Source organism: Lytechinus variegatus, chromosome 17 (genome assembly GCF_018143015.1).
Source record: "Lytechinus variegatus isolate NC3 chromosome 17, Lvar_3.0, whole genome shotgun sequence".
NCBI classification, from domain to species: domain Eukaryota; kingdom Metazoa; phylum Echinodermata; class Echinoidea; order Temnopleuroida; family Toxopneustidae; genus Lytechinus; species Lytechinus variegatus.
In genome coordinates, this window is record NC_054756.1 from 7,938,622 (window position 1) to 7,963,308 (window position 24,687).

The 24,687-nt window shown below is 36.7% G+C and overlaps 1 protein-coding gene across 1 annotated transcript; it reads left to right on the top strand.

Annotated features, from left to right (window-relative positions):
- The first annotated feature begins 35 nt into the window (after positions 1 to 35).
- LOC121430523 (BRCA1-associated ATM activator 1-like) lies at positions 36 to 24,687 on the top strand. The gene is made up of 12 exons (XM_041627812.1): positions 36 to 151; positions 2,838 to 3,001; positions 3,985 to 4,173; positions 4,729 to 4,878; positions 6,169 to 6,928; positions 7,868 to 8,008; positions 9,847 to 10,057; positions 10,731 to 10,917; positions 17,597 to 17,685; positions 19,871 to 20,078; positions 21,089 to 21,255; positions 22,070 to 24,687. The coding sequence occupies exons 2-12, from the start codon at positions 2,845 to 2,847 to the stop codon at positions 23,315 to 23,317; spliced, it is 3,507 nt and encodes a 1,168-aa protein (XP_041483746.1). The 5' UTR covers positions 36 to 151; positions 2,838 to 2,844; the 3' UTR covers positions 23,318 to 24,687.

Sequence of the window (24,687 nt, forward strand, 5' to 3'; positions counted from 1 at the left end):
TCTCCCTAGGCCCTGTGTTGGTCGATAAAGCTTCCCGATGATGAGCGACCACTGCGACTGACTCGAGTCTCCGTGCAGCAAATCAGACAATAATACAATTTTAGTATTTTACAGATTGCATTTGTGACTTTTGACACCTCAAAGAGTCCAAGTAAGTTCGTAGAGAAATATTGACTGGAAATTTCAACATAGGCCTTTGATTTAATTGTGTATTGTTAGTATTACATTTGCAGAAATACACTGTACTTGTAGTCCCACACCTATCATTCAATGTAGGTCTAGCCTACGTTTACACAGTCACAGTGGCATAGACTAGTCTTGAGGACGCAATGATGATGATTTTTTTAAGATGTGTCATATACTTCTTCATCATTGACGTCTTGACACTCTCTCCATAGTGTCTTAAGCGAAGGACTAAAACAAAGATGGATTTCCCTAAGAAATCCATCTTTTTAAAGTAAACCAAAATCACGAGAATTCTATTAATTTTATTCATTCTTACAACCTTCCTACGCATTAGGCGTAGGAAGGTTTTAAATATTATTACATAAAAATCTAAAAAAATGAAGATTTCTTACCAAACTGATGCCGCGTAGACCCCTCGTTCCACATGTAAACAACGGGAATACAATAGGGTCGACCCTTGAACCGCTTATGTATGACGTACTTCCGGAAAGCAATGCCGTCTTAAAGAACAATTTAGAGATAAAAATTCTTATTTAACAAATATTAACATTTATTTGTGATCATAAATAATTTATGTATATTAAAATGAATTATTTATGATTGAAAAATAAATTTTTATTTTTGTTAAATAAGAATTTATATCTCTAAATTGTTCGTTAAGACGGCATTGCTTTCCGGAAGTACGTCATACATAATCGGTTCAAGGGTCGACCCTATTGTATTCCCGTTGTTTACATGTGGAACGAGGGGTCTACGCGGCATCAGTTAGGTAAGAAATCTTCATTTTTTTACATTTTTATTTAATAATATTTAAAACCTTCCTACGCATTAGGCGTAGGAAGGTGTAAGAATGAATAAAATTAATAGAATTCTCGTGATTTTGGTTTAAAAAGATGGATCCATCTTTGTTTTGGTCCTTCGCTTAAGACACTATGGAGAGAGTGTCAAGACGTCAATGATGAAGAAGTATATGACATATCTTAAAAAAATCATCATCATTGCGTCCTCAAGACTAGGCATAGACTGTGTACAACGGAAATAGTCTTGAGGACTCCATGATGATGTTTTTTTTATTAAATATTTTGACATATACTTCTTCATCATGGAGTCTTGACACTCTTCCGATAGACACATGAGAGACTGACCAAAACAAAGATTGATTTTCCTAGCCATAGGTCTGCAGTCTGACGCTTGAAGTTGAACCGCTTTGTTATGACGTCGTAGCTACAATTAGCAATGTTTATTATAGGAAAAAAAATGATTATTTAACAAATAATGAAATTTCATATGTGATTATGAATAATAAAAATAATGATAAAAAAGATTATGAAAATAAAAATCGCAGCTCAATTCATGAATATTCATTTAATGGTAGGACTATATATCAAGATTTAAATCACGCTCTAAGTCTAAACCCCAAAGTAATTGCTTGATTGTTGAGAAAATAACTTACACATGTATCAGCTGCGCAAATGCCACACAAATGTATGTAGCTTCATATTGATACAAATTTCATAACAATATCTCTGCATTCAACTGAGTTATTGTATGTTAAACCAAATGAAAATTGAAAAAGTTTTGTGGGGCGAGTTTAAGATGCATGGCTGCAGAGGAACATAACTTAAAGTCGTCAAATCTTGGGCAGGTCACCCTAGTTAGTTTGCTATCAGAAATAATCAGTGGTTTCCATTCTACATTTTTGCAAAACAATCCTAATCCTTACCCAAATCCTTGTATGAGATTAAAGTATAAATTTTTTTATCCATTCTATTAAAAAAAAGTTGCATCAACAGATACCTGTATGGTAATCAAAGTACAATGGTACAATGATATAGATAAAATTAAAACATTAAATGGCTGCTGTATAAAAACCTAGAGGATTTGTTTTGACAGCCACCACAACTTCAGTGTAAGAAAAGAATGATTGAGAAGGAATTAAAACATCACAATAGTTTGATGGCATAAAATACATAAAAAAACGAATTCCCAAATAAACTAAAAATATGAAAAGAAAACATAAAAAAACCCTGCACAATCCTAGACAACACTGTGGAAGATTGCATCATTGTTCGCACTTTTGAGTCATTAGAAATTATACGTTTTTAAGTTTTGTTTTTTGATAATTTCATACTTTTTATCTAAATTCTCAAATACTTGGGTCGATGAAAATCTTTCCAGTGATCAATTTACATTGTAACTTGTACTGCTTCAATGCAAGCTTTCCCAATCAGAAATTACTCTTTGGCTTAAAATATTGCTTCTAAGTCCCAACCAAGATTGTTTTAAGTGAAAAGCTTGAAATTATAATAATCTCTTATTGTTAAATGAATTGCTGATGTGAAGAATATGTGACTACAGATCCCCAATTTTCCATTTAACAGTTTGTAAACAGAAATGGTAGCCTATCCCTATTTTATCTTCAATACTTTGTCTTAAATAAAGATTGAGTCTCTCTCAAGACATTGCTTGTTAGGTATATTTGAGATGAGGTTGAACAAGTTTTGCAAATAAAGATTAGTACTCTTGGTAATCTAAACAAATGTATCAGGTATGCAAACATTACCACTTTCATGTATATGTTCACAAAGGAGTTTTGTCACAAAAAGGAGAAATGAAGCACACTAATCATAGTTTATTCATTATCATTACAGGTTGCACATGATGGCTGATTCAAAGCAAGATGAGTCTGGTGCCCTCACACTTAGGTATTTAGGACAAGTACTTGATGTCTTGCTTGATCCAAATAAGAAAATCGTGGATGATACCAGTCTGCAAAGATTGCTGGAGTACTGCAAGAAAACCTTCAGTTGCAAAGGTATGTTTTCCTTTTATTTGCCAATGCTGGTTAATATGTTCATTGACAGTCAAAGTTTGATTCTGTCAAAGTCAACTGTTCAATTATGATCTAAAATCCATGTGCACTATCAATCAAAGTGAAAGAATTGCCATGCAGAGTGCCAAGGACTTGTGCTTGAGTTTCAGAAGTTGTGTTCAAATGTGAAGTTTATCTATCAATGCAACTGAGTCCTTGAGATATAATAAGGAATAGTGCCTTGTGTCTTCTTGGTTTGTGGGGTTTAGTTTGTCTAGAATAGAATGGGCAGTACCAGTGTTAGCTTTGAGGGAGGAATGACTGCCCCCCTATGAATTTTCAAGTAGAAAAGGGTGAAAAGGTACAGAAGTAGTGAAGAAGACTACATACAGGCGAGGTCTGTATTGTTAAAAACTCTAATATCCCACGATATACAAAAACTTTCTATTGATTAGTTTTATAATCAAACAAACGTTGGTTAATGTTAACTTCAGGTTGTCAAGAACTTACCTATTATGTCATGTTTCATTTGAAAATACATATAGGGGAGACCGGGGTTAGTTGGAACATGGGGTAAGTTGAAACATTGTAATTTTCTTTAACGCCTGTAAAATAAATATGTGCAATACTGCCCTCAATTTATTGCTATTAATAATACAACTGTTGTATTATCAATAACAGTAAATTGAGGGCAGTATTGCATAAATTTACTTTACAGGCATTAAAGAAAATTACAATGTTTCAACTTACCCCATGTTCCAACTGACCCGGTCTCCCCTTCATGTTTATCATTGGAAGCTGTCTATTTGCATGTTTGCTGCCAGCAGCTTGCATTGTAAGAAATACATGTAAACAATGATTGTACTGTACGTCATTAAAAATTAATAGACAGAGTTTTATAGTGGAGATTGCTACAACAGTCAATGAAAATAGAGGAACACTTTAATGTTGCTGAGTATGATTGTTTTATTCTGATTTCTACACAGAGATATGCCAAGAGGAGGAAGGCTTGAAGCATGTCTTTGACTTCTTGGAGGCTTGCTGTGCGAGAGATCCTAGTGAATTTGACCCTTGTGCTTTGACCTTTGCACTTCAGCTGATCCGATGTTTGACACCCAATCCGGAGCTCATGGACCGATTGATGGTAAACTTTGATGAACAGTCACAAATACAAGGTACCGGTAAATGTATTGCTATAGAAGAGGGGGTTGTTTATGGTGGATCACCTTGATCAAAATGGTGCAACGTGTATGCACTTACTGTCAAGGTACATGGATCAGCAAATTGAATTTTTATCAGCATTCCCACGTTAAATATTATACAAATATCGAATAGGCATGAGTGCGATGGACAGCAGACTGATCAGGCATAGTGGTGAAGCGAATCTGACTATTGCATCGTAAACAGAGGGTCTTTGTGTTTGAATCCCACCGTGGCTTAGTGTCCTTTGGCAAGACATCAATCAACATTTTACCACCCTCCACCCAGGAGTTGAATGGGTACTGGGTAGGATGTGTAAATCTACATGTACTGTATTTAGTGTTCCTAGCAATTTTTAATGATCCCCATGGAGTGGAGAATGTGCATACATTGTATGTGGGCATGCCATGGTCTGACGACCAGGGCTAATAACTTATCTGTATTAATTAGAGACATTGTTCTGCTGTGTTAAGCTCTATGTAAAAGGGGATTATTATTATTAATATGATTTCCCTTTCATATTTCTCTAGGAGGAGCACAAGGATGCCTATTGGTGAAGCTGTTGAAGAGAGCGAGTAACGGAGACTTCTTCTCAGATCCATGCATGAAGGAAGCATGGCTTACCATGCTACTGAACCTCAGCATTATCAATCAATTCTGGACAATATGCATTCAAACAGGTTGGTTTATTACTCAAGACGGAAAGGCGGGGGGGGGGGCACTTTCATCACTTATATCACAAGGTCGTCGTTGTGCTTTTACATGGACTTTCGAAGTGGGCCCATCCTTCAGTCTCAGAGTACACTGAACATGCATTTTGTCCCTATTTGTGGGCAGTTCCACGCTTACGGAGTGACATTCAGAAACGACTTTTTTGCGTTCAAGCAAAGATATCACCCATATTTGAATAGTTATTTGCAAAGGTAATGGTACCTGGCAGTAGTTGCTGTAACCCACTTTTCAAAATAATAAAATTGATTATTTTGATCCATGAATTAATGAGATATGAATATTCATAATCATGGTTACGGAGTGACGCAAAATGGACATACATATTTGAGGAAAAAACATATTGCTCAAACTCTGTGAATCATGAATTGCTATCATAATTTTGATCTATTGATTAGATTCTATGTTGTTCTAGCTTTAATATGTTGCATTACATTAAAAAATTGGTGTATTATGTCATTAATTACGACTTAATACCTAAAACCATACCCGGTTACGGAGTGAGGGTTACGGAGTGACATGAGAAATATCTACTCACGGGAAGCATAAAATGAACTTATATTTTAAAATTTTTGTTTGATATGATGTAAAATGATGACCTTCAGATTATCCAAAAGAAAATTTTACAAAAAAAGGAATAGTTTTCTGATAAATTGAAATTAAGTAAAAAACAATATATGTAGTCCCATGTATAGAATTTCTTGTATAGTTTGGATTCTCCTATAAGGAGATGCGTGTGAAAAAAAAAAATGTTGCTAATAATGTTCCCCTTTTGTATTTATGAAATTCCATATGAGTTTTGATAGAAATATTTGATCCAGAATTGAAATAGAGCCAATATAATTTTTGGGAAAATGTCCACTTTTGCTTGGAATTGCCATTGTCTGTATTTCATGTTCGGAGCTTAATGGCTTTAATAGCTATTTTGATAGAATGGCTCAGTTTTTGTTCTTGTGGAGACATTTAATTTTTGTACTAATTAATCTGAAAATTATGGTCATGGTTTATAATGTACGACCTTTAATGATGTTTCACAGTACACGCCAGTTGAATGTGTCAGCATTTCATGGCATCATATACTTACCTATTTGTGAATGATCCATTTGGCTCTAATATCTTGACACTCAATTTTCCCAACTAAAACTCTCATATGTGTTCATGGAATGATAGAATGCACCTAGTCCCTCAAATGTAGTATATGACCTTGTATACTTCTGTTATTCCCCTTGTATTATTCAAAGATGCATTACGGATAGCAATGGAACTCCTGAAAGACACCAGCATGTTTGTGGTCAAGTCATCTCAGAAGTTCCTTGCTCGGGTATTGCTCCTACAATACAAACACAATGCCCAGGGACCTTGCCTCGATCCGCCTCAAACGCCTCAAACGCCACAAACGACCGAATCCACTCATGATCAAGAAGCTGGCAGCTCACAAGCAACGGTTCAGGAGTGTAAAGATGAGGCGTTAACTGTGTTGACGGAACCTGTCCAGGTTGATGCAAAGCTCAATGGTGGTGATGCTCCAGGAGATGACTGTGAAAGCGTGAAGCGCAAACTTGATGAAGCCACTGCAGGGAAAGAATCCACAGATACCCCCAGCAAAAAATTGAGAGTATCCACCTGCCGTGGTGATGCTGAAAACACCCGCGACATGGAGGTCATCGAACTTTGCGAGAGGCTGATGGAGTCCAAGGAGGCAGCCTCCATCCTTGCAAGTCTGTTGCTAGATTTAGAGCCCTCTGACAGCCAGCAGCAGACCTTACTCCAGGTCTCCAAGCCTTCTGACAGTGACGTGAATACCATCCTCAGTCTGGGTGTGTTCAGGTGTATACTCAACGATGCTTCTCAGGGAGACGCCTCCTCTAGGACAGCGCACTTGCTTAGGGACATTGCCATGGCAACAAGATGCAAAAAACTTCTCATTGCTGAGAGGAAGCTCTCCGATAACTTGTGTGAAGATGTTGTGGAGTTCTTTGGATGCCTCTTTAAACTTGAAAGGTAAGGTAGAATATTTTGAATGTGAATTTCCTCTCAATTTAGTTTGTATGTGGAGCAATGCTGATTTCATAAAAAAGTTTGAAGTGGTAGAATCGGGTCATACCTTCACATGTGTTGAGCAATTTCAGAATTATCTGTTAAGAATGTTGCCTACCTTGAGATATGATAAGTTAGCCGAGTAATATAAATCCCCCTCCACCCCCGCCCATCACTTCTTTCATTGAAGATTATTATATTTTGTGCTATTCATAGAATAGGTCATCAGATAAAAAGAATCTTTGTTTATGAAGGGTATTTTGTTAGATGCTCAAGAGCATGCAAGTCAATTGCAATACAATATTCACAATTCCAGAAGGGGGGATGGTTTATCCTTTAGTTCCCCTGGCATCACTGATAGAACGATTAGTAAACTTTCCGGCCCAAATTCACAAAGGTGGTTTTAAAACCATCGGTTGAACCCATGGTTTGTGTGGATTTCCTGTATACAGTAAATTACGCTTATTTAATACGTATATTAGAAATTCCAGTGCTGATGCTCGTTTTTGTCACAGTGCGCCAAATTGACGCCTGTTGCCGTGGTTGTCCTAGTTATTTTGTTCAGGAGTCCACTGTTTTGAATTAATAGCCCAAATTCACAAAGGTGGTTTTTAAAACCATCGGTTGAACACATGTTTTATGTTGATTTTCTGAATAAATTACACTTACATGTATTTACCGTGAACACAGGAACAGGTTGTACTGAGGTATGAATAATTTAGCAGATAGAATTCAATAAAGTATAATGGAATATATGATTTGTTTGTCCTTAAGGAAGAAATGAATTAGATGATGCATTCAATAGAGTATAGATGAACATTGTAGAAGTTGCTTGTCATAAACCTGAAACAAGAAATGCTCCACCTGAATCTTCTTTGCCTGTTCTATGTTTATTGTTAGCAGCGAACCATGCTCTCAGAGATCGTCATCACTCCTGTTGGATGTCCAGTTTCTACCTTCCGAGTTGACCAGAAGAGGTCTTGTCAAACCTGCCATTCATCTTGCTCTGAGGATCGTAAAGCTGTGGAGTACCATGAAACAAAGGTTGGTAGAGATCATCTAGCTGCCCGGTTACAATCATGTACAAATATAGAGGACAGAAGTGATGACACGAAAAAAGTTGTTATGTTTAGAAGTGTTAGAAGTGTTTAGAGCTAGGCCAATAATACATTCATTCAGAGCTGCCAAGTAGTACTGATTTTCCGTATGTAGTACTGAAAAATAAGAGGAATCCTGATGGTTTCATGCAAAATACTTGATTTCTAAAGCTTCAGCTTTATGCGATGTCCTTTGGTGTTTCTTTGAAAATACTGATTTCCTCACCGAAATACTGATTTTCAGCCTTGAAAATACTGAAATGTTCTTGTTCAGGTTGGCAGCTCTGTTCATTTAAAGCACAGAAAAATTTTCCTGGTATCGCATCAGAATTTGCTCCACATTTTTGAGAGACTGCTATGCATAAAGTCTCTTGTATAGCATATTTTTACATTGGACTGTAATAGGTGAGAGCTTTTCTCTTATGATCAAAAGTGCTATTCAAATTTGTAAAGCGAAATTATTTTCCGATAAGGGTTAATTGAGTATTAATTTGGGCAAGAATCTGGAGACTTTTAATGTTGCTTTCTTTCAATTTGTCTTTCCTTTTTTAAACTTTACATTAAATTAATTCTCCAGTTCTCACCATGTTGTCCTTGTTTCTGTTTATACTTTTTCTGTTCTGTTTGTGGTAACTCCCATAGGAACTCGGCAGGACAGCATTTTTTGCTGGTAAACGCCAGGCTGGTATATAACCAATTACCGTGGAATCATTTTACGTCTAGGTAAATCAGTCATAGTGGCTGATGTAATAGACGACAGATCATCTTGGGCCTTTTTATCAAAGTGGAGACAATGGCAGAGTTGGGATTCGAACTCACAATCTTGCGATTATGAGTCCAATGCTCTAACCACTGGACCACATGACCCGTGAACTGTTTATACAAGTATTTTATTAGGAGACTGCTCTCTACAAGCTCTGCTTTTCAGCAGCCTCCTACATTTCCAACCTGTTTGAATATTTATCTTGATTATTGTAATGTACATTTTCCTTGTTCTGTTGATGTATCAAGATGTATGGAACAAAACATATAGGCCTGTATTCTGAAGTCGGGCTTGATTTAACTCTGGTGTTAAGTTGTGGTTTTACTTTGGAAAGCCAGTTGTTTCATAGATCTCTAAAAGTAGAGGTTCAATGTATCAGCTCATTTGACTCCCAAAACATTATTAACAGCCTTGGAAGGATAAGTATGACAGTTGTCTTCACCATTAAAGAATTAGTATTCAAAGAGCACAGTAAACATGAGAAGCATTCACATAGTTTTAGCACAGAGTTAGACCATGGTCTGTTAACTTAAGTTAAGTTAAACTCGACTTCAGAATACAGGCCATAATGTTGGAGATGTAAATAAATGAAATGAAATTAATTTGGTCATATCTTGGGCCCGGTTGAACCAATTTTAGTTGCTGTCGGGTCTAGCAACAAAGTCTATTGATTTCTTATATCTAGGATACAGGGTACCCTTGTTGATTCAGGGTCCGGCACCTGGGAATCTTTAGTTTATCAATTCATTGTAGGTTCAATGAGACCCATTGTCAACTATAACGATCTCACTTGAGCAAACCAGGTGGGTGTTTCATAAAGCTGTTCGTAAGTTAAGAGTGACTTTAAGAACGACTGGTGATCCTTTCTTGTGGTAAATGGTATATACATTGGCAATAGTTACGCGCGTAAGAAAGGTTCACCAGTCGTTCTTAAAGTCGCTCTTATCTTACGAACAGCTTTATGAAACAGCCCCCAGGCCTTTATATTAATTATATACATGTATCATGCCCTTGTTTTGCAGTTCTCTTGTTGATGATGCTTGTTCTTTGAAGAGCAGCTGGACTGTTTTGTTTGGTCCATTTTGTGCCATACTTGATGGAAGCCTAAGGAAGGCTAAGGAGACGTTTGACCAAGATGTCTTACAAGAACTTACCGTTCAGATGGCTAATGGACGACAGTCTCCTTCCATTGTATGCACCTCAGCATCTGCTCTTGGTGATCTTGTCAAGGAGGTACACTTGTGCATTTTTCAAAAAGTCAGAATTGCATCTTTCCTACAGGAATCGGGCAAATGTCATTTCATAACCAATTTTCACATTTCATTTAAGGCCAAAAAATGGGGATGCAGGAAGGCCATTCTGGAATAATGTACTTGTAAAAGTGGATTTATGTCAGGATTTCTGTGAAAAGATGCACAACAGACATAGTTTTTGTAGAGGAGAACATTCCTAAAGATTATTTTTCATCACTGTTTTTGTTAATGCTAAAAGTGAGGAAAATTAATGAAAATTTGATTTAACAAGTTTACCCCATTCCTTTGATGTGACAATGAGAATGATAAAGTTCATTCAAGTACTTATATCCTGCTGGAATTGCCTTCATGCATGTTTTTCTTAGAGCCTAATGGTAACTTGAACATTTCCGAATATATTTTGAACCTTGGGAGTATTTCACAACGATTTCAGTGTGTCAAAGATTCACACTTGATTTGATGGTTGTGTGCTGTATAAAATGCATCACTTCATTGGTCAAATCACCCTCAGAGAATATAGGTGCGTCCGCCTGTTATCAATAAGATTAAACATTTGCACGTCAACACTAAGCATGACTTTAAAAGCCAGAGTTGTATATCTTTGTCAAACAGCCTCCCCTGTTCTATTTCTATGGCATTTGAACAATTTACAGGGACAAGACTTTCCATGTCTACCTCCCTACTCAGTCTTCCATTCAGCGGTGGTACTGCTTCACGCCGTCACTCCCAATGCAAAGAAAACGTTCTACTCAAAAGCATTGCTTCCCGATTACAAATCTCTGGTTGGATCAAGAAAGATTATGACATCATTGCTAGATCTTGCTCAAACCAGTATATCAGGTAAGAGGTTATATTCATAAGCCTGAGTCATTGGCCCGTATTCTGAAGTCGGGTTTAACTTAGACCACGGTCTAACTCTCTGCTAAAATCATGGGAAGCCAAAAGTGTCAACATTTTTATTGAATTGTATGTCTTTCTTGATTCATAGATGGTGGAGACAATTATCATAGCAAATTTTTGGAATATTTAATTTCATGTCTATTTCGAACAATAAAAAAAATTGATTTTGGAAATTTCAGATTTCACATCTGTACATCCATGTTACATGTATATCCATATATTTTATTTATATTTCCTTGAAATCGTTTTGTTGTCTCACCTGCATAGCAGAGTGAGACTATAGGCGCCGCTTTTCCGACGGCGGCGAGGGCGGCGTCAACATCAAATCTTAACCTGAGGTTAAGTTTTTGAAATGACATTATAAGAAAGTATATGGACCTAGTTCATGAAACTTGGCCATAAGGTTAATCAAGTATTACTGAACATCCTATTAGAGTTTCATGTCACATGACCAAGGTCAAAGGTCATTTAGGCCATGAGACCATGTTGGGGGAATCAATATCAAAATCTTAACCCGAGTTTAAGTTTTTGAAATGTCATCATAACTTAGGAAATATATGGACCTAGGTCATTAAACTTGGATATAAGGTTAACCCGTTCGCGACGGCATAGTAGAATAGGTTCTAACACCCCAAACGAGATTAATCAGCCGGCCATGTCAAGTTCGAACAGCTCCATTGTTCCGTGCGTGCGAGCTGGATCGTTGATTACAAAAGCGTGTGTGCGATCCACGATGAGTGAATTGATCGATCGATAGTTTTCGCGCATGCGTAGTTCATTTCCTGTTTTGGCTGCACGGAGTTCAGAGCTCACCTGTCGCTCCAGTGCTATAATTATGTCCGTACAGAGTGACTTCTTTGAGAATGTATTGTTGGTGATGTGGGTTTTGAAGTTCTTCTTGGACTTCTTCTTTTTCGATATTACTATTATCATAATATTCTCATAATGTTACTATTATCATAATATTCTCCCTTCCTTTCTTCTTCCTTTTCTTCTTTTTCGATCTTCTTATTATTATCAAAATTATTCTCATTTCTTTTCTTCTCATATTCTTCTTTTTCGATATTCTTCTTATCTTATCATCCTCATTTCCTTTCTTCTTTTGTTCGATCTCTGTCTCATCTTTTTGTTCTTATACTTCCTATTTATAGACCCCCCCCCTTCTCCCTTGATATAGTCTTGCTTTGTTTCCTCTTGCAAATGAAATCCTCCTTGTTTTTTTCTTCCTTTTTTATAATGCTCCCTTTTCATTTTCTCCTCCTTCTTCTTCACTGATAATTGTGTAATCCTACACCTCCTCCATCTCCTAAGTTTTCTCTTTCTATTTCCCTTCTATTTATTCTTGTTATGAATTTGCTTGTGCTTCTTTTTTCGCCTTTTTTCTTCGTCGTCTTATCTTCTCTTTATACCTATTCTCATTCTTTTACTCCCGTCGTCCTATTTTGCTTAATTTTGTTCTCTCTGTTTTTCTCTTCATGCAAAATGAAAAAAATGAAGAATATGATATTTCCTTTTAAAAGTATGCCCCCCAAAACATGAATCTTCAAATATCGTTATATGCATACAAGTAATAATTTCTGAACAAGAAATCATAATCTTCTCGATTATAGGTGGTATACGACAATTATTATGAAGATTATTTATCATTTATCATCCAATTACTTAAGTTAGCCCACCCCATCCCCCATGATCACCATTATCTTCTCCCTTCATCTTTTTTTCTGTTTCGTCTGCTTTTTTATTTTATCTTTTTCTTTGTCTTATCATTATTATATTCATAATCTTAACCATTGTTGTTATTATTATCAATATTATTATTTTTTTTATTATCCGATTGTTATATTTTCTTTTATTATTTGTTATTATCATTGTTAGTGTTGATAGTAATGTTTATAATTGTTATCATTGATATTATGTAAACATTTGAATATTTTACATGTAAAGAATAAAAAAAATTAGTTTAATTCGATTGAAAAATATTATTGTTATTGTCATGAATGCCATCCCCTCTACTTTCTCTAATCCCCTTACCTCTAGTCAACCTCTACTTGTATTCTCTCTCTCCTCTATTTCCCCTTTACTTTTTTCCCTTCTATTCAATCAGTAGCTTACGCAGGGGGGGAGGGTTCAATTTTATACGAGGCGCTTTTAATCGAAAAAAAAATGTACTACAACACTGCGCAGACAAGTGGGTTATGCTCTCTCTCTCTCTTCTTCATCTCCCGTTCCGTGCCCCCCCCCCCCCCCGGCCCTCTCTCTATTTTTTTCCCTTCTGAGTATATTCTCGTCATCACAGAAATATGTCCAAACCCGGCCCTCCAAGCCCAACCCATACTAAAAAATAGAACCTACATTAGGATAGGTGCCCGGCATATTTGGCCCATAATAAATTTCAAATGATTTCTAGATTTTATACGTCGTCGAGAAATGTTCAACAAAAACCTCCAAATTATTTCCTTAATTCAAAATCCAACGGAGACGTTGCCATGTATTTGTGTAAAAAATGAATATTATGTATCAAATGATTCTAGTAATTAAAATTGTATTAAAAACAAGACATTCTGCCTTTCTTTCATTATCCAAGAATATACAATAAGTCCCTGCAAACCGTTTTATTTATTGTGAACTTACTCAATTCTCAGTTTATTTCACTAGTTTAGAACGTGTGTGGTTATTTTCTTGACATTTATGTGCAAAGGATTTAATGATCAACAAATGATTAGTAATTCATGGAAAATGCAAGAAAAATAACTTAATTATATGTTGGACAATTTAAAATGGAAAAAATGAGTGTGACCAGAAAGACATTTTCGGTTTTGCTGGTAATCTAGTTGTCAGAGATCGGCGGTGAACCAAGGAATTCTTGGTGGAGGGGACTATAAATGCGCTACTTTTTCTTTACTTTTTTTCTGACAAGCAAAGGGGGGGGGGGGAGAAATAGAGGTCAGCAATGAAATCGCAACCCAAGTTACACCATTACTATATTTTATACCCTTTTTTTTATTCTAGTGCATATAAATTATATTCCATCATTTAACCCCCCCCCCTCATTTGTTTCGCCACACTCACTGTCAAATTTTCGGACAATATATGATTTGATTAACATTTTAGGAACTTTCCGTTCGGAAATTATTATTTCCTGCGTTCAGTTTGTTTTAATATCCAATTTCGTCAAGATGAAAAAGGACTCTGAAAATAATAACCTGCATTGCCAAAGTATAATTCTAAAATGTCGTAAGTGTATATAATTTCTCACCCGGTACATTCACCTTTACAGAATTTCGATGTATTAAAATAATTATTATGTTTTATTTCTCCACTTCCTTTTTCCTTGTAGCCAACAATCCATAAGAGCTGCGATGAAAATACAAATATAACGAGTTAATTAGAGAACTGTAAGACGAAGAGCGTGCTTCAAAATAGATACATAGAAAGGCCATTCTCGCCTGCCTAAATATCATATTCCAGCTCATATTAAGTGATATATATTATCTCTAATTAATTAATTAATTGTCTTTATTAATCAATTCATGTACTGATTGCTTTTTCTCATATTTATCTTTATCAAAGTTGAACGTCTGTTATATTCTATGGAGTACGGCCAAAAATGAAACAAATAACTGAATGGACGTATATGGAATCACAATATGCTTTATGCCGTTTTTCTCGCACCCTTCTAACAAGCAATTAAAAAAAAAATTAAACGAGCCGCATGATGATAATGATTAATAATTCATATAATATCCACTAAACATTGTGATCAAGGCGCTCTACTTATTCATTACCCGGCTTACATCATTTGTTCCTTGAAAAGCATTATAGGCCTGTTTGCAGACATAAACATAAATATTTTATTTTAATATATTCTGCTTTTCATTCCCTCTATCTTCTCGAATAATATATCCATGGAATGCATATTTACTCCATGCTCTGGATTCCTATCGCATCACATTTTTTTTTATATGCAGGTCAAACCAAACCACGATAACATACTCAATCAGAATAAAATCAATTGGGGAAACCTTAAATTTTTTTTCGAAAATTCATATGAGATTACTGATATGGATAAAACATGCTTCTTATACGTTGTACATCGTAAATAACACATATTAGTCTTCATTAGCATGATTATGCCTATGTCACGGCGTTTATCACTCTTTGGTGTTAAACCAAACTGACAAAGTGTGAATTCATCCATACATCCTTCCCTTTCAAGTCACTCTTTTACATTGTTAGTAAGTGGCAACTTTATTGACCTTCGCTGGATGCCCTTTTGTGATTTTCAAAGGAAAGGGGGCCATGCCTCCATCAATTACCACATCCGTATCGTTAGAACAAAATAGAGTGTACGTACGATCTGAGGTATTCTCAATAGCCAGCTGTATACACTTTTTGTTTAGGATTATAGAAATCGATATCAACTTAAAGTCGTGTACTCTCTTCTAGTTTGATCTAGCTTGATCAGTTCATGAAGTTGAATATTATGACAGCCATTTTCAAGAGGCAAAATAATGCACCTAAATGAAAGAAGAAAACAAAAATCGATGTGTTATAAACTGAAACCATGATTTTTCTTCTTCCTATATTTTATCAACGGCGCCATTTTTTAAAAAAGAAGTGCACACCTAGTTAGCAGTAATGCATATAGCATTTTCATTTATTTGAAAGCAGGATAAAAAAATGTAGATTAAATGCCTTGCTCACGGGCATAGGTGCCGCGGCCGGGATCGAACCCCGGACTTTTTGAAACCTCACAAGCAATTTTTTTTTTTTTTTTTTTTTTTTGGCATTTTTTTTAAACAAGTACACACCTAGTTACAAATAATGCGTGAAGCATTCCCATTTATTTGAATGCAGGATAAAAGAGCACAGGTGTCGTAGCCGGGAATCGAACCCCGGACTTTCCATGTATAGCCAGGCGCCTTAGACCACTCGGCCACGGCAATCTTATAAAGTATCGATCGTTTTCAATCTATCGTTGATCATATCAGCGCACGCACGCAGCTCTGCGTGCGTTTTGGGTTGCATTTCGCTGCTCCCATTGTTTTCCCTCACTTTTATTGATTACGGTATATACGTGGTTCTGCGAAACTGAAAATCGTTGAAATCAAGCTTCCATCGCGGCAATGCCCACTGTACGCCAATATTGGACTCTCTTCGAAGCATAACTCGTTTTATAATGCTTTATAAACTATAGAAACAAAAGGTAAAAACGTATGACTTTCTGGAATGTGTAGTTTAATTAATGGACATTGTAATTATAACACAGAAAAGGCAGAAACATAGTATGAAATTGTATTTTTAAAGCCTGCAAATGGATGCGAGTAATAGCCTTTGGGGAACCGACTATATACGGCTCCCGTACATGAATAAGTTTTAGGGAACCGTATATATCCGGCTCCCGTTGGCAACGGGTTAATCAAGTATCACCAAACATTCTGCGTGAGTTTCACGTCATATGACCAAGGTCAAAGGTCATTTGGGGTCAATGAACTTTGGCCAATTTGGGGGTATCTATTGAATTACAATCAAAAGTTTAAAAGTTTTTGGATCTGATTCATGAAACTTAGACATAAGAGTAATCAAGTATCACTGAACATCCTGTGGGCATTTTAGGTCACATGACCAAGGTCAAAGGTCAATGAACTTTGGCCATAATGGGGGTATCTGTTGAATTACTATCATAACTTTGCAAGTTTATTGATCTGACTTTTGAAACATTGGCATAAGGTTAATCAAGTATCACCAAACATCCTGCGTGAGTTTCACGTCACATGACCAAGGTCAAAGGTCATTTGGGGTCAATGAACTTTGGCCGATTTGGGGGTATCTATTGAATTACAATCAAAACTTTAAGTTTTTGGATCTGATTCATGAAACTTGGACATAATAATAGTAATCAAGTATCACTTAATATCCTGTGCAAGTTTCAGGTCACGTGATCAAGGTCAAAGGTCAAGTGAGGTCAATGAATTTTGGCCACATTGGGGGTATTTGTTGAATTACCATCCTATCTCTGTAAATGTATTGGTCTAGTTCATAAAAGGTGGAAATAAGAGTAACCAAGTATCACTAAACATCTTGTGTGAGTTATAGTAGTTTTCAAAGTCTGCACTGCTGCTATGTTGAGTCGCGTGATGCAGGTGAGACGGCCAGAGGCATTCCACTTGTTTCAATGGGAAACTATGAAGAAAATGAAGAAAAAGAATTACCTTCAAATTTTCGACTGTCATTTGGAGCCTTTCTCAGCAACTTTTCCTCATTTTCAACCAACGTGGATGAACTTTCATGATCATATGATCAATTGTTGAATGATCATTTATTTCATCTTTCACCGAATGCAATATGCTCATGCAGTGCGAGCTTGGTCTGTTGATTATCGCGTACATACAACATGCGCGCTGCAAACACAAGGTGCCTGCAGTCTCGGTGCGCGCGTGCAATGGACAAAATTGTACGGACTCAAATTGCATGATTGATGACATCATTGTAAAATGGGCTGAATGATTGATATCCTCGAACAACCAATTGAATGACAAGGATCTATATAGGTGTCATATATTACTTCTTAATGCAATACACGAAGAGCTTCATTCTTATTTTTGTTTTCAATCTGCAGTCCATTCAGGAAATTGTTGGACTCTGGACATCTGGTTGCTTGTTGATACCATCAACACCATTCTCAAGAACCCTGATGCAGACTACCAGGTATGGTTCATCTTTCCTAACCCTGACGGAGTAACTGACACGGTGTTTTCTCCTACGACATTTGCTCCGTGCTCAATTTCGTCTAAGATGTAGGGTTAGGGCTGCATTATGGTTTTATGTTAGGTTTAGGATAGGGAATAGTGTTAAATCCCGGGTTGAAGTTGGTCATTCGATTTAGTATGTGGAATTCAAAGCGCCGGCGCAAATGTCATGGAACCCCTTACAAAACCCCCTCATTTGAAAAATAACCCCCTCCCGCTTTTTTGAGTGTGACTACTCTGAGACACTTTGGTGCATTTCGTAAAATTTGTTGGATATTTTATCCGCATATTCATCCCAAAGTTTCCATATGAACAGTGCTACTCACCCAATCAAACTCAAGAAAAGATGTCAGGGGGTGTTTAACAAAGTGTGACATAGAGTCACACTTAAATTCCCAGTTGCATATGGTATTGAAGACATCACCACATTGGTCAGATCATGCGCATGGGGCGTACACTACCACATATTCATCAATCAGATTGCGCGTTGCATGTCATGTGTGCGTCGGTATTTAAGTGCAACTAAAGGTTTGTGAAACAACCCCCTGATGTGACAACTTGTCAGACAAGAAGTTTTGATAAACTGCTCCTTTGACGTTGCTCTCGGGCTAAGTAAAGCTTATGCTTGTACATTGTTGTCTGTGTAGATTTTAGTCACCTTTAACCCTATCTAGGCCGGGGTATTTTGATTCTTGTCATTCCCGGGGGGGGGATTATGGCCCCTTTAAGATCTCAGCCGTGGATTGCCCGATCACAACAAAAATTTGCGTGATGGTAGAGAATGACTAATCTACGTAGTTGCATTGGTAAATTTCACTGAATTTCTATATTTTTATTTCATATGAATTATGCTAATTTATTCATGAAATCATACTTTTTGTTCTGATTCACTAAATAAAGCTGCTAGAATGCTATTTTTTGGTGAAAATATTCTTTAAAGCATTCCTAACAATTATGAATGAAAAAAAATCTGGTACCAAGACTGATTTCTTATGTATTTTTTGATTTCTTATATATTTCTTTGTTTTTTTTTTTTTTTTTGATGGAAATAGTTCCAGACTTAATTCTGATCATAAACAAGTCAAAATTAATGAAGTTTGAAATTTGCGCGAGACTTGAAAGTAAAGAGTCAGTGAGCATCGAGGTTAAAAATATTGTCGAGGGAGAATTAAGGTTAAAGCTTCTGTACAGGTTGGCCGACAAGCCAAATCAAAGCTCAAACAGACACATAGAAACTAGTCTGATAAACGATGTGATAAACAGCAAGTGATGAATAATACAACTGGTTGCAGGTATGATGACTGGCAATGGATTTATAATTAAATAAATGATGGAAAGGACAGGGCGAAGAAGCGGATGAACGAAAACTGGCTGATACCATTGCTGATAGAACATATTTTCTGCACGTGAATCCGAGTCCTCTGCATTTAGCCATGTGACAAACATGGCTGTCAAAAAAAAAATTTGGGAATGGAATGGTCCAGGAGATACAAAAAAGGCAACAGGCATATATTCCTAGCATGACTCACATGGTAATACCCTTGTCACACTTATTCAGAATCAGCAGGAATCGAGCAGAACCAGCCGGAATGAAAATTCGAGCCACATTCGGGAGGGAATTTCGAATTGATCTAAATTTGTAAAAATGTCGTTCGATGACTTTAATGCTCCTCAGTGCTGACTGACGTTGCAGCAACAGCTAGCTGTGCTTTTATGCGATTCGATTCTCCCATGAATGCGATCGGAATGCCTTGAATGCTCTTAGAATGTCGTAAGAATATTTAGAATGCAGTCAGAATGCACTTCGAATGTCGTTCGATATTTCTCCACTTCGAATGCTTTTCAAAAGTTTTGAACGTGAGCAAAACATTCGGGCTGGTCTCAAGAATGGACCCGAATGTCTGGAATGCACTCAGAATGCAGTCAGAAGTTTTAGAATGCGCTTCGAATATCCAGGAATGTACCAAGAATTTGCATTCCGGCTCATTCTGCCTCTAGTGTTACGGGGGTTTAAAAGGAAGGCAAAGTTTAAAAAAAATTATACTACCTAAAGACCTAATTTAAAAATGACATCGACCAAGTATTACCACGTCAGTGGACAGATAAGTTGCATGTTTCTAACATTATGTTGTGTTTGCATGCAGGTTGTCCTGAAAATCTTGGCAGTTGTCCCTGATCTGGTATCAGTTTCCATGGAAACAGATGAACATCCTGTCTCCATCGAGAACACAAAGAGAGAGGCCCTTTTGATGGAGGTTGGCTATGGTCTTCAGAAACGAATGTGTAACATCGAATGGGAAGTCAGAGATTCGACAATAACATGTGTGGGAAAGCTGCTGCAGAAAAACACTGGTAGGTATTACTATAAATTTTCCATTTAATACCAAACTGCAATATGCAGAGTTTTAACCCTAAATAGACTGGGCTATTTAAACATCAAAGAAGATGGGGGGCTTGATTCAGCCCCCCCATGATCTCGGTCGTTGATTGTGCGATCGCGGCGAAAATTGGCATGTGTGTTACCCATGGCAGTATCTACAAAACTATAATATTAAATTTTGCGAAAAATCTCATTGCTCATTAATTATGCTAGTTATGCGTAAAATTATAAGTTTGCTCTTATCAACAAAATAATGCCCCTAAAATGCAAATTTTTGTTTCACATACTATTTATAGGCATCTGATCAAATTTATTTTAAAGAATGCCAACATCACATTTATTTTTTAATGTATTCAAATGTTTTCTTAAGTTCTTATGTATTTCTTTGTTTTTCGACTTTTTTTCTATGAAAATTGTCAGAGACATTGTTCTTACCATAAACAAGATAAACTCAATTAATTTTAAGCAGTAAAAGGAAATATAATGATACCATTTTATTAATTTTGGCTAAAAACACTGTTTGCATTGGATTTGTACACAAATTCATGTCTTTGAGCAATTTTGGGTCTGCATGCACTTACAGAATGTTGCATAATTTCGGAACCGCATACCCGGCAGTCAAAATTTGGGTCTCAAAACTTGCGCGAGACTTGAAAGTAAAAAGTCAGAGAGTGACACGGTAAAAAAATATAGCGCTGTGGATTCATCGCGAAAAATTTTGAGGGGGGGGGCTGAATCAGCCCTCCCCCTTCGGTCTTCTTAATTAAGCTGCAGATTTCCCACAGTTATATCATTTGATTTTGCTGGATTTTATGTAATTTTTCTGCATTTTTTTGTAATTCAATTTTAGGCCTATGAAACTGCACATTCCATGAACTTCTGTGAATTGGAATTCTTCCCCAAATTTCATAGAATTTTGATGATTTCTGAATTGTGGAAAACTGGGGACTATATATAAATATCTATTCTATCATGTTTGCAGATGCTGTGAAGAAATGGCTGAAGCGCAACGATCTGCATGTCAGACTGTGGGAGAGTCTAGAAGACAGCGAAAGCTATGTTAGGTCAAGCACGCTTCAAGCACTTCCTGTCCTCCAAAGCTGCAAAGGATTGTGGGAACACGTTTTGTCCTGCAGTCGTATTACACTGGTAAGTACTTCAAGTTGAAGACAGATAACAGGTCTCCATCTTCGAGGACAAGAGTGAGAATTTATCATTAGCTCCAATCTCAAAGCCACCCTACGTCCGCAGAAATGATTTTAAAATTCTAGAAGCATGGAGAGCTGAAAGGTAGATTTCAAGCTTTATAATGATAGTCTAAAGTGTTGAAATTGGTGAAATGAAAGCTCTATCTACTTGAAGAAGAAGTTAGAACAAAAGAACAAAGAAAAAAATATCAATTGAAGTATCAAGATCACTGAAAGGGAAAAAATATATCAGCATCATAATTTTTTTCTAATGTGTTTTGTGTTTTTTTAATTTCTTCTGTAGTTCTCTGTTTATGAAACTATTTTTCAAAACTATTTCCTTAATGAAAATTGTTGCTGACTTTATTCTGATCATTAATCTGACAAAATAAATTCAGTTCAATCAGTAAAAGTAGAAATATTTTGGGCTAAACACAGAATTTTCATTTGATTTGTTCATGGATTCATATTTTTGAGCAATTTTGTTTGTCACATACACTTTCAAAGTGTTGCACTATTCCAGAACCACGTAGCTGGGGGTTGCAAATTCATTCTTAAAAGTTGTGTGAGATTTTAAAGAAAAAAAATGTCCCGACGCAGTGTCAGCTTTTCGCGTTCCAATTTATTGCAAAAAAAGTGTTGAGGAGAGGATGGATTCCACATGCAGCTTTTGGGGGGCTGAGGATTTACTTTAAATTTGTATGCTCCTAGGTCATCTTGTAAGATAATTTCCATGGAAGACATACTTTGATTAAATACGTGTAAAATTTTCACAGGTGGAGGTCGTTGCTAAGCTAAGAGAAATCATCAAAACTGACAGCGAAGCCTTCCCAAGGAGAGCTGCCATCGGATGTCTTCTAACATGGCTCAAAGATGAACCTTGGATGCAGGATGGTATCAAGGATGTCCTCACAGCTGAGAGCAAGGAGAAATCGTCACAATTGCTTCAGGATGGCAAAGGCACTAGTAGTATGGTCAAGGACAGCTTGGGGTCAAGTATGCAGGGCCAAGGTATAAAGGACGTCATGACTGAGAGCAAGAAGGAATCAGCACCATCTATTCAGGATGACACAGTTAGTATAGTAAAAAAGGACTGTGGTGCAAGTATTCAAAGCCAAGGTATCCAGGACACCTTGACAGAGAGCAAGGACAAACCGGCACCACCGTTTCAGGATGATGCAGTTAGTGTGGTCAAGGATGACCTAAGTATGCAAGGCCAAAGAACAGCAGACGGTAAGAGTATTACTACGACCACCGAGATGAATGAGATAGATAATATGAAGAAGGATGGTCCTGAGGCAAAGGTTGAGGATGCTACTATGACATTGGGTGAGCTGGTTCTAGATGCAGTCTCCATGGCAACATGTGACTTTGATTGGGAGATAAAGCTACGTGCTCTTGACTTCTACCTCCACCTCATGACTCGGTATATTCCAGGTTACGACTCTGCAGTCACCTCCTCTTCGTTAGACCCCCATTTCGCAATGCAAAGGACAAAGCTTGAAGAACTTCTCGCAGGGAGGGACCTGAGGTTGGTGGTGACTTTTTTCACCAGGACTGGATGCTTGGCTAGGTTGGCGCAGGGAAGTGGTGATGAGGACGTGAGCGTTGCGCGTAAAGCCTGCGAGATGCTGCAGAGCTTGAAAGTGGCTCTTGGCACTCTTTTCAAGGAAAGGGATTCTTCCGCTCAAAGAGACAGGACTGAGAATAGTATTTCAAGTGATGAGAATGTCCAACCCTCTATTAATAAGCAATCAAAGATTAGCAGCACAGAGAAGAATGGCAACACTGTGACACAAGAAGAAATCAGTGCGACGGGAGCTCCAGACATCCCAATGGAAGGTAGCTGTAGTGACTTTGACAGACGATCTCTGTGTGACTTGCTTGTACAATTGTTTGAAAGTGATTGGAATGCACTATTAAAAGAAAGAGAATCAGATAATGTGGAGGGACCTGTGTCTCTCATGATGGATATTCTCGCTGCAGCTGATAAAAAAGATGAAAATCTCTTAGACTGCTATTGAAATATGCAATTTTGTCTTTTGTTAGGAAATATCTTTTCTAAGAGGATCCAATAAGACTTGAAGTCATGCTTATATTTCCAGTCTACTGCGGTATGCAAAGCATCAGCACAATCAGATCTTGATCAGATGACATCTAGTTTCATAATTGATTTCTTATTTATTTGATTGATCTATAAACTTTTCATGTAGGAATTTAATTTTATGTATATATTTCTTTCTTTTTACAATGCCATCACAAACCTTTGTCAATCATGATTATGCTAAAATAAATTGATTTCATCCAATGAAAGCAAAATACGAATGTATTTGTAAAGTGTATGAATTAGGTGAGAAAACTACATTTGCAATGAAATTTTACTCAAATCAAGTTTTTGAGCAAGATTTGGTTCAGGAAAATGTTGAGGGGTGTTTCAGCATAAAACCTTACTTTCAGGGAGAAATGGGGAGGGGGGGGGGGGTCTAGGACATAGTGTTTCAGATTATTTGTATGAAATGTGCGAAGAAATAAAAACGTGTTTCATGGCAATTTTCTTCACAGTCCCACACATCTTTTGAAACCAGAATGTTGTCACCCAGATATTTCATCTTCAAAGTTGTGTTTCTAACTTGCTCATTGGAGTAGATGTTGCTCAGCAATGTCATCTCATGCACAGAAGCAATTAAAATTAGGTTTACAGTCAAAATTTGTACTTATATGATTATTTTCATTTCAAATGATAAAGTTTTTGTATGTTTAACCCTACATAAAATATGTAACTTGAATTCACATTTGAGTTCCTAGTTGCATGTGGTACATTGCACACTGTGAAATTGGTAAAGTTATACTTAAAGGCTTCGTACCAACTGCGTATTCATAAATATCACCATGTGCTTCGTCCAAAACTTAATATATGAAATTGATTCATTTTCCCAAACTTTAATGAATAGTCAAATGTATTTTTGACTGATCGATTGTTTTGTTTTTTGCATGAAATTAGTTAATTCTTAGTTTCGGTCAAACATTTCTTTTGTAAAATGACCCTAACTGTCACACATGCCTTCAAGTGGAATTCATAATCATCTTGTAGATAATGTGTGTTTTGCCTTTCGATTTGAAGTACAAGTTTGTGCTCCTCTGAAGAAAAAAAAAGAGAATCTCATAATTTAGAAGCCTGATTGAATTCAACAGGGTAGTGAGCTCTGAGTTCTCTGGAAGTGAGTAAGCTTTTGTCTGTTTGTATGCATTCTCTGCATTTCTTTTGTTGAACATAAAATTATGCCGAATAAAATCATGATCATATTTGTGGGTTTTTATTTTAATGACGCGAGTAGTATTGATTACAAGTTTAATACTAACTAGGCCAGGTGGGTGTTTCGTAAAGCTGTTCGTA

Bases quoted from the DNA above. Each gene is read 5' to 3' on its own strand.
- LOC121430523 (XM_041627812.1), top strand. From the start codon at position 2,845: ATGATGGCTGATTCAAAGCAAGATGAGTCTGGTGCCCTCACACTTAGG. The intron at 3,002-3,984 runs GTATGTTTTCCT...ATTTCTACACAG, and splicing joins GAAAACCTTCAGTTGCAAAG to AGATATGCCAAGAGGAGGAA. The intron at 8,009-9,846 runs GTTGGTAGAGAT...CTTGTTTTGCAG, and splicing joins TGGAGTACCATGAAACAAAG to TTCTCTTGTTGATGATGCTT.